The 16076-nt window shown below is 42.0% G+C and overlaps 1 protein-coding gene across 16 annotated transcripts in view; it reads left to right on the top strand.

Annotated features, from left to right (window-relative positions):
• Positions 1-16076, top strand: part of acsl1a (acyl-CoA synthetase long chain family member 1a) — a 241795-nt gene that overhangs the window by 141404 nt on the left and 84315 nt on the right. For all 16 annotated transcript variants that reach the window (XM_069939945.1, XM_069939833.1, XM_069939872.1 and 13 more), the window contains 3 exons: positions 8019-8083; positions 11532-11633; positions 15694-15793. In XM_069939945.1, the coding sequence (XP_069796046.1) occupies positions 8019-8083; positions 11532-11633; positions 15694-15793 (267 nt within the window). The remainder of the gene's footprint in view (positions 1-8018; positions 8084-11531; positions 11634-15693; positions 15794-16076) is intronic.

Genomic DNA, 16076 nt, shown 5'->3' on the forward strand with positions numbered 1-16076 from the left:
ACTGGGTTTTGGGGCAGGGGGGGTCCTTTGGTCTCGGACTGATGTCTTTTCAAGCAGTAATATATCCCAGAGCTCCAGATGCTAGTGGAGGGGTGGGGGGGGGGGGGGGTGGGGTGGTGGTGGGGGGAAGAAGCACAATAGCTCATTTGGGGAGGCATGGGATGCAAATCCCCCCCCCCCTCCCCAATCCCATGATGCCAACCCTGTGTACATACCACATTTTTTAAACTGTAATTGATGATTGGGGTTCCACGATTTCCAAGTCCTCCCCGAAAGGGTTCTGTGAGTTTAAAAAGTTTGGAAGCTCTGGTCTATTCTATATGATTAAATTTCTTGTGAATAAATCTATCTCAGAACAGAATTTTGCCTACATTCAAATATAGAACATCGAACACTACAGCACAGTACAGACCCTTCTTCTCTTGATGTAACAACCCCTATTTCCTTAAAAAAAAGACTAAACCCTCCCTACCCCGTAACACTCTGTCTAAAATAAGGGGGATGGATATGTTGTAGTGACTACTGTAAATTACCTTTAGTATAGGTTAATGACAAACAGATTAAAAGAGAAATTGATGGGTATGTGAAAGCGATAGAATAGCATCTATTTCAATGGAAGAGGTGTTGTAGGAAAGGCAGATTAACTTAGAATGTGGATTGGCATGTGGAATTATGACTGTGGCAATTTGTAAAACTTGGTTGTAGGAGGGGCAGAACTGTTCTGAGCTTCCATTGCTTCAGACCCAATAAAATTGGGATGATGAAAGGGAGGAGGAGTGACATTGCTCATCAGTTGTGCTCAGGCAGGAGAGACCAGAGGCTCGTCTACTGAGGGTATATGAGTGGAGCTGAGGAATAGGAAGGTTATGATCACACTCATGGGGTAGTGTTATAGGCCACCCAATAGTTAATAAAAATTGGAGGAGCAAATCTATGGAGAGATAGCAGACAGCTGCAGGAAACATAAGGCTGTGATAGTAGGAGATTTTAATTTTCCACATATTGACTGGGACTCCCATATTCTAAAAGGGCTGGATGGCTTGGAGTTTGTCAAATGTGTTCAGGAAAGTTTTCTAAATCAATATGTAGAGATACCAACTAGAGAGAGTGCAATACTGGATCTTTTATTGGAGAATGAGATAGGACAGGTAACATAGTATGTGTAGGGGAACATTTTGGATCCAGTGATCATAATGCCATTAGTTTCAAGTTAATTAAAGGAGAAGGATAGGTCTGGGCCTCAGGTTGCCCTTCTAAATTGGAGAAAGGCTAAATTTGAAGTAATGAGAAAGGATCTCGAGTGCATGAATTGAGATAGATTGTTTTAGGGCAAGATCAGAGTGGTCGGCTATGTATGGAGCCAAAAAAGATGTGGGAGATCTTAAATGGGTTTTTTTCATCAGTATTAACTCAAGAAAAGGGCACAGAGATGTGGGAAGTAAGGAAAACAAGCAGTGAGGTAATGGAAGTTATACAGATAAAAGAGGAGGGTATGCTTACTGTCTTAAAACAAATAAGGGTGAATAAATCCCCAGGGCCTGACAAGATATTCCCTTGGATATTGAGGGAGGCTAGTGTAGAAATTGATGGGGCTCAGGCAGAAATATTTAAAATATTCTTAGCCACGGATGTGGTGCCAGAGGATTGGAGGGTAACTCACTTTGTTCCATTGTTAAAAAAGGCTCCAAAAGTAACCATGGAAATTGTAGGCCGATGAGCCTGATGTTAGTTGCAGGTAAATTATTGGAAGGTGTTCTAAGAGATTGGATATACAATTATCTGGATAGCTAGGGGCATTCAGCATGGCTTGTGATTTTAAGGTTATGTTCAACCAATCAGAGTTTTTCGAGGAGGATACCAGGAAAGATGACAAACAAAAGGTTGTGGATGTTGTCTACGTGGAGTTTAATAAAGCCTTTGGCAAGGTCCCACATGGGAGTTTAGGCAGGAAGGTGAAGTAGTAAACTAAATTCGACAGTGGCTGGACAGGAGAAGCCAGAGAGTAGTGATTGATTGCTCTCAGACTGGAGGCCTGTGACTCGTGGTGGGCCTCAGGGATCGGTGCTGGGACCATTGTTGTTTGACATCTATATCAATGATTTAAATGACAATGTGATAAATTGGATCAGCAAGTTGGCAGATGACACTAAGATTGAAGACTCTGTGGACAGTGAAGAAGGTTTTCAAAGCTTGCAGAGGTGATCTGGACCAGCTGGAAAATGGGCTGAAAACTGGCAGGTAGAATTTAATGCAGATAAGTGTGAGGTGTTGCATTTTGGAAGGATAAACCAAGAAAGGATATATGCAATAAATGATAGGGCCCTGAGACATATGGTAGAACAGAAGGATGTGAGAAAACAGATACATTATTCCCTGATAACGGAGTCACAATTGGATAGGATTGTAATGAGACCTTTTGGCATGTTGGCTTTATAATTCAAAGTATTGAGTACAAGAGTTGGTATGTTATGGTAAAGTTGTACAAGGCATTGTTGAGGCCAAATTTGGAGTAATATGTGCAGTTTTGGTCACCTACAGGAAAAATACCAATAAGATAGAAAAAGTGTGGCGATTTACTAGGATGTTGCCCAGACTTCAGGAACTGAGGGAAAGGTTACACAGGTTATAGCTTTATTCCCTGGAGCTAGAAGAATGAAGAGAGATTTGATAAAGGTATTTAAATTTGAGGGGGATAGACAGAGGTAGGCTTTTTCCACTGAGGGTAAGTGAGATACAAACCAAAAGACATGGATTAGGAGTAAAAGGGGAAAAGTTTAGGGGGAACCTGTTCACACAGAGGGTGGTGGGTGTATGGAACAAGCTAACAGCTGAAGTGGTGAATGCAGGCTCAATTTTAACATTTGAAAAGAATTTGGACAGGTACGTGGTAGAGGTATGGAGGGCTGTGGACTAGGCAGAAAAATGGTTTGGCACAGACAAGAATGGCTGAAGGAGCATTTTTCTGTGGTTCTAATACATAATTGTGGTGCAGAAATAAATAGAGGGAAAAGGAACTAATAGGATTGCTCCTCTGGTCACTGTTATTGACTCCGCTGGCCAAATTACCTCATATTATAATATGGAAACATAAGTAGTTGTGCACATAATTTGATTTTTGCTTTTTCTCAAAATTAATCTACCAAATCAATAATTTTCTCTGATCTAGTACTGATGTGCTAAATTTTCTTAAAATATTTAATAATATTTAGTGCCCTGAATTGGCACTATTGTCCAGATAAAATCTAAGTCAGCATCTTTAAAGATTTGGCATGATTCCATTGGTATTTTAAAACAACATTCTTAAAATTTCTCCATTTCTTTTTCCATCACCAGATATGGATTCTTGAGACTGTATTCCTGCAACTTCTTTTTAAAAGTGTATCATTTTGTTCATGTTGATCTCTCTTCATACTGAAATCTCAATTTCTCTACCTTTGAACTTCACCAACTGAGTAGTTGCAGCTTGACCTGAATTCTGTTACTGTTCTGCTTCTTATTGACTGCAGGAATTCCACATCATTCTCAATCATTGCAGTTGGACATTTTATATTTAAATCAAGTGGCCCAAAGAGCAAGATACACTTATTGATTTATCCACATCACCCCCATAATCTCCAGTTTTACCAAATTCCACAGAGGCAGCATTATTTCCACTTTGAACAAGAAATAGGAGAGCGAATAGACCCTCCAGCCTTTCAAGCCTGCCCTGCCATTCATTGAGATCATGGCTGATCTGATGACAGGCTCTTCTCCACTTGCTTTCTTCTCCCTGCCCACCCTTGTTCCCTCCTTACCCTTGTCCTCGCCAATATCCACACGGTTGCCAAATCAATTTGTGAAATGAACTTCATCTGGAGCAAGTTAAATCAGGAAGTCTGCATTCGCTGTGATTGTAGTATAATACACAAAAGAGCTGGAGAAATGCAAGGAACCAGAGGAAGGGTGAATATAGCACGGAAGCCAAAGAATATAACCAGTGTTTCCAACCTGAGCTGTTTGTTAAGCTGCAATCGAAGGTAGTGCCAGCACCTTCTCAAACTGAGTTGGAGCAGCAAATGGCAGCACTCATTACACAGGTCCAGGTTTTGGGCACGCAATGGAATTCCTTTCGTCGTCCCATGGTGGTCAAGGATATGGTAGAGGTGACGGGTGGAATATTTGTGGGAAGCACTGGAGATACTGTGCTGCTGGTTGGTCGTGTCAGCCACCTTACAACTTCTACAATTGGCAGCCGGGAAACGACCAGACATGGCAGCAGAGCCAACTGCTGTCCATGGACATGTCTGCTGCCATCTTTTCCTCAAAGACTGTCTCTCGGGTTTATAATTTCTTGTCGATTCTAGTGCAGATATTTCAGTGGTCCCTCCAACCATGGAGGAATGCAACACCCTAATATGTCATGTGTTCTTTCAGCTGCGAATGATTCTCATATTGAAACATATGGCCAGAGGTCACTCACCTTGGATTTCGGTCTCAAGAAATCTTTTTGGTGGGTTTTCATGGTTCCAAACGTGGCAAATTCCATTTTGTGAGCAGATTTCCTGTCACATTTTTCTTTGGTGGATTTGAAAAATCACATGTGAGCTGCATTTACATCCCTCCAATGTTGTTAGCCACCTGACGAGCCTTCAACCTTGCTTCTGCCCTTTCTGAGCCTTGTTCAAGTGTTTCTGTCATCTGGTGACCCCATCATATCATCATACAGGCATTAAACATACAGTAACCCACTGTAGAGAGTAGTAACACAGGCTTGTAGATTGCCCCCAGACAGTCTTAAAATTGCAAAATCAGTATTCGACCACATGCAAGAGTTGGGCATAGTCAACAGATCTGAAAGCTGCTGGGCTTCACTGTTGCATATGGTTCCTAAAAAATCTCCTGAAGATTGGCTGCCTTGTGGGGATTATTGTGCCCTGAACAATTCTACCATACCTGACTGATACAGCATTCCCAATTTATAAGACTTTTCAGCAAACCTCCATAGCAAACAGGTATTGGCGAAAATAGATCTAGTACGTGCTAGATCCATTTGAGCCTTCTGATGTCACAAAGATGGCAGTAATTACTCCTTTCGGCATGTTTGAGTTTCTGTGAACGCCATTCAGTTTACAGAATGTACCTCAGACATACCAGTGGTTTATGGAGGAGAGTGCATTTAAAAAGGGAGTGGAGCAGGAACTCAGGTCATAGTCATCTTGGGACCATTGCTGGAAGAGGAGGAGTGAGGGACTTGGGAGAGCTGTGAGTGTCGGGAACAGCTTGAGGAGAGTGCATTTAAAAAGGGAGTGGAGCAGGGACTCAGGTCATAGTCATCTTGGGACCATTGCTGGAAGAGGAGGAGTGAGGGACTTGGGAGAACTGTGAGTGTCGGGAACAGCTTGAGGAGAGTGCACTTAAAAAGGGAGTGGAGCAGGGACTCAGGTCATAGTCATCTTGGGACCATTGCTGGAAGAGGAGGAGTGAGGGACTTGGGAGAGCTGTGAGTGTCGGGAACAGCTTGAGGAGAGTGCATTTAAAAAGGGAGTGGAGCAGGGACTCAGGTCATAGTCATCTTGGGACCATTGCTGGAAGAGGAGGAGTGAGGGACTTGGGAGAGCTGTGAGTGTCGGGAACAGCTTGAGGAGAGTGCATTTAAAAAGGGAGTGGAGCAGGGACTCAGGTCATAGTCATCTTGGGACCATTGCTGGAAGAGGAGGAGTGAGGGACTTGGGAGAACTGTGAGTGTCGGGAACAGCTTGAGGAGAGTGCATTTAAAAAGGGAGTGGAGCAGGGACTCAGGTCATAGTCATCTTGGGACCATTGCTGGAAGAGGAGGAGTGAGGGACTTGGGAGAGCTGTGAGTGTCGGGAACAGCTTGAGGAGAGTGCTTTTAAAAAGAGAGTGGAGCAGGGACTCAGGTCATAGTCATCTTGGGACCATTGTTGGAAGAGGAGGAGTGAGGGACTTGGGAGAGCTGTGAGTGTCGGGAACAGCTTGAGGAGAGTGCATTTAAAAAGGGAGTGGAGCAGGGACTCAGGTCATAGTCATCTTGGGACCATTGCTGGAAGAGGAGGAGTGAGGGACTTGGGAGAGCTGTGAGTGTCAGGAACAGCTTGAGGAGAGTGCATTTAAAAAGGGAGTGGAGCAGGGACTCAGGTCATAGTCATCTTGGGACCATTGCTGGAAGAGGAGGAGTGAGGGACTTGGGAGAGCTGTGAGTGTCGGGAACAGCTTGAGGAGAGTGCATTTAAAAAGGGAGTGGAGCAGGGACTCAGGTCATAGTCATCTTGGGACCATTGCTGGAAGAGGAGGAGTGAGGGACTTGGGAGAGCTGTGAGTGTCGGGAACAGCTTGAGGAGAGTGCATTTAAAAAGGGAGTGGAGCAGGGACTCAGGTCATAGTCATCTTGGGACCATTGCTGGAAGAGGAGGAACAAGGCACTAGGGAAAGCTGTGAATGTTGAGAACCAGCTTGAAGTGAGTGCATTTAAAAAGGGAGTGGAGCAGGGACTCAGGTCATGGTCATCTCGTGACCGTTGCTGGAAGAGGAGGAGTGAGGAATTCAGGAGAGCTGTGAGTATTGGGAACCAGCTTGAGGTGAGTAAATCTGCAGGGGACATCTGCTACATCTAGTGTTCCTGCTGTGGTCTCCTCTACATCAAAGAGATTGGATGCAGACTGGGCAACCGCCATGTTGAGCCCCTCAGCTCTGTCTGCTGCAATAATGTGGATCTCCCAGTGGCTACTCATGTCAATTCTCCATCTTATTCCCTTGGTGATATCTGTCTATGGTCTCATGTAGTGCACTATAAAGGGCTGTGGAACAGGGAAACCTAGAGGCACAGGTATGTTGTTTCATGAAACTGGCGACACGGGCAGTTTAGTGAGGAAGATATTTGGGTTTTTTGCCTTCATTGGTCAAGGCTTGGAGTACAAAATCTGGGAATTCATGTTACAACTGTACAAGACATTGGTAAGTCCACACTTGAAGAATTGTGTGTAACTGTAGTCTTCCAGATGTAGGAAAAATATTACTGAGCTGTAAAGGGTGCAGAAAAGATTCACAAGAATGTTACTTTGATCGGGGGCTTGAATTGTAAGGAAAGAATAAGACGAGACGTCTCTCCCTGGAGTGTAGGGGCTAATGGGAGATCTGACAGAGAATTATAAAATCGTGTGGGGCAAAGATATGCTCATTAGTTCTGGTCTTTTTCTCAAGGTAGGGGAAACCAAATTAAAAAGGCATAGGTTTGAGGTGAGGGGGGAAAGATTTAAAAGGGAATTTTTTCCACACAGAAGATGGTGTGTACATGGAATGAGTCACCCGTGGAAGTGGTGGAGGTAGGAACAATTATCATCTTCAAAGACATTTAGACAGGTGCATGGATAGGAAAGGTTTAGACGCAGGCATATGGAATAAGCCTGGCTAGACATCTTGAATGGAATGGATAAGTTGGCCTGAAGGACCTGTCTCCATGCTATAACACTCTGATCTTGACTGGTGTGGGGAATAAGGAGGAAGGCTTCTGGGTGGCTTAGACGATAGATTGAATGATAAAATGTATGAAAATATTGAAGTTAAAAAAATAACAAATTTGATTAGCTGAAGAGGGACTGCAGATGCTGGAATCTGAAGCAAAACACAATTTGCTGGAGAAACTCAGTTACGTAAACAGCATCGGTTGGAGACAAAGAAGGATTGATATTTTATGCTCGAGTCCTTCATCAAGTCTTGATGAGCTGCATATCTTGTTTTCATGATCTAATGCTTCTTTATTCATTTTACCAAACTGTTTGCAGAATCATGTGTGTGCATGTGCGAGGAAATGAACAACATAGACGACGTAAAGTACATGTACAGTATGCACTTGCATAGTGTTTTTACTTGGCTAAAATACAGCAATAATTATGAAGCAAAATGACACCAATGCACAAACAAATTGGATGATTTTAGTTTAGTGCATTATTATTACTGTGCATTTTTTGAACCTTATCTAATCAAGATGAGTTATATGCAGAGTTATTTTTATTTTTTTATAGATAATGGACCCTGCTTAGGTTTCAGAAAGCCAGATCAACCATATCAGTGGATATCTTATCGTGAAGTGAGTACACTTGTTTCCTTTCCATGTAAATGCTGATGAATGTATGAACTATTGTACAGTATAATTGGTATGGTCCGAAACTTAAGGTGGGAGAAGACTTGGAATGATTTGCTTCAAAGTTTTGAAGTCTGTGAGATTGCAAACCATTTTTCCTGATCATGAAGACTCGAAGGGAGTTTTTTAGGAATTCACTAGAAAGATTGTACAAAAATAGATGATCTTGATGACAAGTTGTTTTAAATTAGTGGTTTTCAAACTGCTCCCCTAAACTCACATTCCACCTCAAGCAATCCCTATGCCATAGTGCTCTGTGATTAGTAAGGGATTGCTTAAAGTGATATGTGAGTGGAAAGAAAAAGGTTTGAAAACCACCCTTTTAATCGTACCTAATTAACTTGTTATATGCACGGTTTTATTGACTCCAAAGGAATTGGGCCAATGAGAATTTTCTCAAACAAAATATTTCAGTAACAATTGGGTCTAGAGCAGTGATTCTCAACCTTTCCTTCCCACTCACCTACCACCTTAAGTAATTCCTTATCAATCACAGAGTACTTATGACATAGGATTGCTTGAGGTGGAATGTGAGTTTAAGGAGGCAGTTTGAAAACCAGTGCTTTAAATGATGATTGCATCTCTTTCTCATGCCTTTTTAAGAGTCCATCATATATTTATTTCACATGTTTGTTTAACTGTGGCTGATCCTATTCCAGAAGAATTTTTTGACCATTTCTTGCACTGTTTCTGCTAAAATATCTCAAGGATCCTTCATTTATTTATAGTTCCCTTGTGTCTAATTAATAATCAAGTTCCTAGTCTGAGAAATTTGCCAATGCAATGCCTACAATTCTGCCGTTGCATGGCAACAATTTTTTTTAATTGTGAATGTAACCACTTTTTGCCATAACTTTCCTACCCTCCATTGACTTCATCTGCTGCTTGGGAAAGGAAGCCAACATACTAAAAGACTCATTGCATCCTGGACACACGCTTATTTCCCTTTTCCATTGTGGAGAAGGTTTGAGAGTGTGAAACCACAGACTACCAGGGTTAAAAAGTTTTATTCCCACAGCTTCAAATGAACCCCATAACCTTGCTCTCATGCTGGCCTTGCTTGATGCTAATTGATCTTCCTTTTCATTTTAATTCTACACTCTGTAAATTGCAATGCTGGAGATAATCTGTTGGTTTGTTCACAGAAGAATCCATGCTGTTCTCAGTATTTTGGGGCAAATAAACTTAAATTAAATTTGATCTTTGGGTGAATTATTAATAAATATATAACTTTTGGTGTAAGAAATGTGTTTGTTTGCAGAAGAAACCTTGCTGTACTCAATATTTTGGGGCAAATAAACTTAAACTAAATTTGATCTTTGGATGAGTTATTAATAAATATATAACTTTTGGTGTAAGAAATGTGTGTATTCTAGCACCTTAGTTTTGATACCCAGGTTGTCCAAATTACCCAATTATGCCAAAACACTGGTGACTGGTATTATTTTCCCACAGCAAAAGAAACACAAGTTTTCATAATACAGATGGCTCAAATTGAGCATTATTTAAACAAGCAGCTCAGTTTTTGAAGCAAGATAGAAAAAACTAAGCTCTCTAGCAAGCAAAGCACAATTGGTGAGATCCACATTGGGGTCACAGAATCACACCACCCAGAAGGTTTCAACCATTTCCACATCACAGTTCAGTGACAATGAATATTAGAAGAAATCCTGAAAAATAAAAGTGGTTCAGTGTTCAGGCAAGTAGAAATGAACGAATAAGCCAGAAAAAGTCATCCAGCAAAATTGCCAGTGCTCCTGACAGTCAGTATCAATCAAATAAGTACCTGTACTGTTCTCAGTCAGGGACAATTTTATTTCTAAAAACTTTGCCTCAGGTTCCATGAAGGCTGTTTCTGTTGATAAATAACACAAAGGGCACTTTGCTGCATCACAGAAATTAAGAACATCTCTTGTTGCCAAAGTGGAGAACTTTCTAATTTTGGTAAGTTGCTACTTGGATGGCCTGGGAGAAAATTTGACTGCATGCCAGAACTTGCAAAAGTGCTGGCAATCAAACAGGACATTTATCCCCATGCAGACATCGTACATGCAACTTTCAGCCTCGAGCATTCGTCCTTGAGGAAGCAACCTTCTGTGCATATTAATCTTCAGTATCCTGTGCTGATTGTTATGCCCATTGGGAGTACTCTCAACTCGTTCCTCTTGTTGCAGCATGAATGTGCCTGGTAAAACTGTTTTGCATCTGGTATAAAGCAATTTGCTTTATGAACTCACCTGGTCTTTCAGCATCGATAAGAGACAAATATATATTGCTGTCGTTTTGGGCCTGAGCCCTTCTTCAAGGAATAAGCAGGATGAGCAAAAAAACAGAATATCAGAATAGAGACAGTGCTGGCTGGGGGTGAAGTCCACACCAACAAGAGGTGTTAATTGGATTATGAATAGGGGAAAGGTGAGAATTAATATTGTCTGTGTTAAAGGAGAAATGGAAATGGGAGAGAGAAAGAGCTTGGGGAAGGGAGACAGGAAGAGGTGGGGGTGGGTTGGGGTTAAAGAATAAGCCAGAGAAGTCTATATTAATACTATCCAGTTGGAGGGTGCCCAGTCAGAAGATGAGATGTTGGTCCTCCAATTTGCAGATGATTTCAGTCTGACAGAGCATGAGACCATGGACAGACATGTCAATAAGGGAATGGGATGGGGAAATGAAATGGGAGATCCACACTATTGTGGAAGACAGAGCCAAGGTGCTCAACAAAGTGCTAACTCAGTTTCTCTGATGTAGAAGAGGCCACAGCAAGAGCATCAGATGCAATAGATGACATCTCCAGGTTCACAAGTGAAATGTTGCTCACTTGGAATGACTGTTTGAGGCCATAAATGATGGTGAGGGAGGAGGTGTGGGTGCAAGTGGAGCACTTCTTGTGGTCACTGGGGTAGGTACCAAGGGGATGATTGGTGGGGAGGAAGGAGTAGGAAAGGGAGTGACAGAGGAGTGATCCTTGCGGAAGGTGAGGAGAGAGGAATACGTATGGTGGTGGGATCACATAGGTGGTGGAATTGGCAGAGGAGGATTGTTTGATGCGGGCACTGGTGGGGTGGTAGGTAAGAACATGAGGAATCCTGTCCTTATTGTGTGTAGGGGCAGAGGGGGCCAGGGCAGATGTGCAGATAATGGAAGATATGGGGGTGAAGGCTGAGTTGCTGGTGGTAGAGGGAAAGCCCTATTGTTTGAAGAAAGAAGACATCTCATGATCTGGCATGGAAGCCCTCATCCTGGGTGCAGATGCAACAGAGAATGAGCAATAGAGTGAATGTAATGTAATCTTTACAGAGGACAGGATGTACAGAGGTGTAGTTGGGGTAGCTGTGGGAGTTGGTAGGTTTGACATAATTATGTCTGCATTAATGCTTTGTACCTTATTTTTCAGGTTATTCAAAGGGCAGAATGTGTGGGTTCAGGAATTTTCCTTCGAGGCTACAGGGCAGGGAATAGTGAATATATAGGAATATTTGCTCAAAACAGACCAGAGGTAAACCTTTTCTAATTTGATCCATTTTATTTTCACTTCCATTGTAAATCACAAATGCTTTTTGAATCAAAAGAATATAAAATGATACTCATTCTCATGGAAAATTACTCTGAAATGTATGTAAATTCTCATTAATTTCTGCTCTTCCATGTCTGGAGTGAGGCAAAACCTGAATGAGTACAGAAATGGTAGCTTTCAAAGTGTAGGTTTCATGGGTAAGTACTGTAGTGGAAATTAACTGGTTATTTTTATAGAAAAAATTTTCCCTGCACCTGGTTGACTGCAGATGCAAAAGGTAACTCATTGATCCAAAGGAAAAATTATATATGAAAATGATTCAGTGCCTTTTTTTTTCCTCTCTGCTTTTCCCAAAAGATGGCATGACTGAAATTTGCTAATATCAATGTATCAGTTCGGGTGCAATCCAAGGCTCCCGACTCGTAGTTCACTGAATGCAGGAACTTGAATTTCCTTTCATTATGTCTGATGTTGACTAATATTCATGACAAATTCAGGATCTGATCCCGAGGCATAAAATCAATGTAATCCACCTCGAAATGGAATAAACATGCTTAACTTTTATTCTGTCTACACTTTGGTCTGCATCTGGACCATAGCCCTCCATTACCCTCTCATCCATTACCTGTAAAAACTTCTCTTACATATTGATGTGGAACCTACATGCACCACTTCTGCTGGCAGTTTGTTCCACACTCTCACTACCCTCTGAAGAGGTTCTCCCTGAATGTTCCCTTTTCACCATTAACACTTGTCCACTGGTTCTTGTCCCACTGAACCTCTGGGGATTAAAAAAAACCATATAGCCATTTACGGAGCGGAAACAGGCCACGTTGGCCTTTCGAGTCCGCACCGGTTCACTGATTTTGTGCGCCCTCTGCAGGCATTGGTCCTGGTAGATCTTCATTCAATAACGATGGACGAATTCAATGCAGGTGGAATCGGGTACCTCATGTACATTTTCTCAAACTGCCTGCCATTTCCAAAGACTTATATACTCATACCCCGAGTCTCTCCCTCATGGTCCCCTTTGTTAAGCACGCCTTTACCTCTTGCACCTTGGGTGAATATCTCCCATGAAGCTCTCACTATTCCCATGTATTCATAATATCACCTAGCATCCTGGCATCTGTAAATTTTCCTGTGATGTGCTGGGCTATATCCACTACTTTTTGCAGGGCTTTCTGCTCAGAGGTACTGGTGTCCCCATTCCATGTCTTGATGCAGCCGTTCAGCACACCTTCCACTACACACTATGACATCCAAATCCAGGATATTAACACATATCCAACAAAATTTCCAGGAATGTTATTCTTCACCTTGCTGAAACACCCAAAATAACAGGCAGAGCTGTTCATCACAGATTCAGTGACCTAGTTTCAATCCTGACTTTGGATGCTGTCTGTGTGGAGTTGTGCTCCTTGTGAGTTTGTGGGTTTCCTCAGCAGCTCTAGATTCCTCTAACATTCCAGTGATGTGCTGATTGTTAATTATTTAGCTACTGTAGGCCATGAAGTGAGGGAACTCAGGGAAGAAAATAGTAATGTCTTGAAATGTATCCATATTACAAAATAGGAACCACTAGTGGTCTTATTGTACAATGTGATAGTACAGGATACTATCACATTGTACAATAAGACCACTAGTACAGGATACTATCACATTTGTATATATTTACATAGAATAATAGTGATTGGCTGAGAGCCGTAGCCACGTCTACTGGCAGGTCATAAAGGGCTGCTCCTAACCAGACCCAGGTCAGTCTGGACTCTGTTTGTATTTACCCTATCTATACCCATACCTCTATCAAATCTCCACTCATTCTCTGATGGAATAAAGTCCTAACCTATTCAACTTTTCCCTATAACTTGGCTCATCTAGTCCCAGCAACATCCTTGTAAAGTTTCTCTGCACTCTTTCAATCTTGATTTCTTTCCTATAGGTAGGTAACAAAAGCCATCAAATTTGGCCTCATTTAAGACTGCTTTATTATTGCATTAAAATAAGCTACTAAACATGACTAATTTATTTATTCCTAAAGTAGAAGCTTGTTAGCTTGATCTTATGTTTTTACTGTCGAGATGGGTGTTCTATGCAGAGATGATTATCACTTTGATGAACAGGTAAAGCATGATCCTTTAAACAGAAATGCTGGAGGAACTCAGCAGAAATGCTGTGCAACCTGCTAAATTCCTTCTTGATGAACAAGCATTGGAGGCTGTGACATCCAGGAAGTGCAATGAAAAGGAAAAATATTTTAAGTGTTAATATTTTCTGATGGGCAATGTGTTATTCATTCCACTGAGGTATACTAAAATGATGCCCCTTGAAAAGCCAAATAAAGGTAGAAGCTACACCATTGGTAAAAGTGACAAGGGCATGGTGATGAATGCAAGTGTCAGGGCACAGGCAGATTGATCGTTGATCATTGAAAGTGGCGGTAAGGGTGGATACTTCTGTTTATCAGGCATGACATAAAATGCAAGGCCTCAACTTTGGTTATGCCAGGCAGGAGTACTGTGTGCTGTTTTGGTTATCACACTTAAGGAAGGTGCGAATGTGTTGGAGAGGTGCAGTGTTTATTCACCAGGATGTTGCCCGAATGGGAGCATTTCAATTAAAAGTAGAAATTGGTTGAGCATGGTTTGTTTTTCCTGGGGAGCAGGCGAGGTTGAAGGATGACTTGACAGAATATACTTCATTATGAGGGGGATAGTTATAATTAGAATCTTTTTCCCTTGGTAGGTAGAGCATGTGTATAAGGTTGAAAGATGGGAGGTCTAGTGGGGATCTGAGGAGTATTTTTCTCTGACAGAGTGGTTGGAATCTGGAAGGTGCTCTCATACTATGCCTGTATCTAGACAGGCACTTGACTCACTGAGACATAGAAGGCGATAGACCAAATGGGTAAACAAGAAAGACTGCAGATGATGGCAACCTGGAGCAACACACAAAATGCTGAAGTAGCTCAGTGGGTCAGGTAGCATCCAGGAAAAGCAATAGACCTTCAATGTTTTGGGCTGAAGTTCCTTCTTCAGGACTGACAAGAAAGAGAGCAGAAGCCAGAACAAAAGGGTAGAGGTAGGGGAAGGTACATGAGCCAATAGGTGAATACTGTTGGGAAGGGGAAAAAGGTGGCGGGGGGGGGGGGGAAGAAATAGAGGAAAAAAAAAGAAGCTAGATGTGACATGAGGAAAAGGGCTAAGGAAGATGCATTCTGATATGAGAGGACAATAGATCATGGAATGAAGGGAAGGAGGTGGGAGGTAGAGGAAGGAAGGTGTGGGTAGAAAGTGGAACCGGGCAGAACTGGGTTGGGGAAACAATGAGATGGGAGACTGAGGAAGAGAAATCTCTGGAGGTAATGAAGTTAGTGATGGCATGGGAGACAGTGGCACTTTGTGGGGTCCTTCTCATGAGGCAAGTGAGAGGAGGTGTCCAAGAACTGCTGTTTAGCCTCAGCGAAGTAGAAATTAATTCACGAGACTACAAAAAGCACTGCCCTTGTCTATGGGTTTAATGGTGAGGTTGGGATTTTTCGAGAGCAGTGCACTCAGAAGGGGAATAGGTGAAGGGAGTTATGATGGTTAATGGCTCATCGGCAGATGGCGATGAAGAAATACAGAGTTGTCAAAAGGCCAGAACGGTATGCCCAAGCGGAAGAAGAGGGCTTAAAGCAGGAGATGGGGCCATTGGTGGGGAGTGGAGAATCCTTTTTGAAGTAGGCTGAGAGACGGGGTTAGTAGAAGACGACCTTTGGTAAATGGTTGGCTTGGCCATGGTGGGCCAAAGAGCTCACTGTGTGAACTCTATGACTCTTTTGTGCAGTTATTTTTGGGATATTTCGTCTGTAGTTGACTTCCATATAAAAATGGCCTTGAGAATTATCAGAATAATTTTCTTCATCAATGAATCCGCTGGCATTTTATTTTGAGAAAATATCATATGAACCTTAAGTTCTGTGACCCCATTGTGATAAGCCAGCTGATTGTTTTTATAGGATATGGTTCCAAATGTATAACATTCTCCCATCCCACTACAGTGGGTTATTGTTGAACAGGCTTGTTACGCATACTCCATGGTAGTGGTGCCGTTGTACGATACATTGGGAGCTGAAGCTGTTTCCTATACCATAAACAAAGGTATGTTTAATAGAAATAAGTCGCACTTTTGCATTTTTTTATGTCTTTGTTTCAGCTTTTGTTTCCTTCCTCTGTTAAGTGAGGCATTTCCTTAACAGGAAATGTTAAGATACCATTTCCCTGTTTTCGCCATGTAGTACTGTGTTTTTATATAAATCAATTAACACTGCTCCAAATTTTCCTGAAAAGTTACAGTGTTTACTTCCTCAATTGCTCTGTGTCATTGTAATCAATCTTGCTTTTTGCTTTCGGCGTGAGGAAACCCACAAGATCAATATAAGAT

The sequence above is a fragment of the Narcine bancroftii genome, chromosome 1, assembly GCF_036971445.1.
Source record: "Narcine bancroftii isolate sNarBan1 chromosome 1, sNarBan1.hap1, whole genome shotgun sequence".
NCBI classification, from domain to species: Eukaryota; Metazoa; Chordata; class Chondrichthyes; order Torpediniformes; family Narcinidae; genus Narcine; species Narcine bancroftii.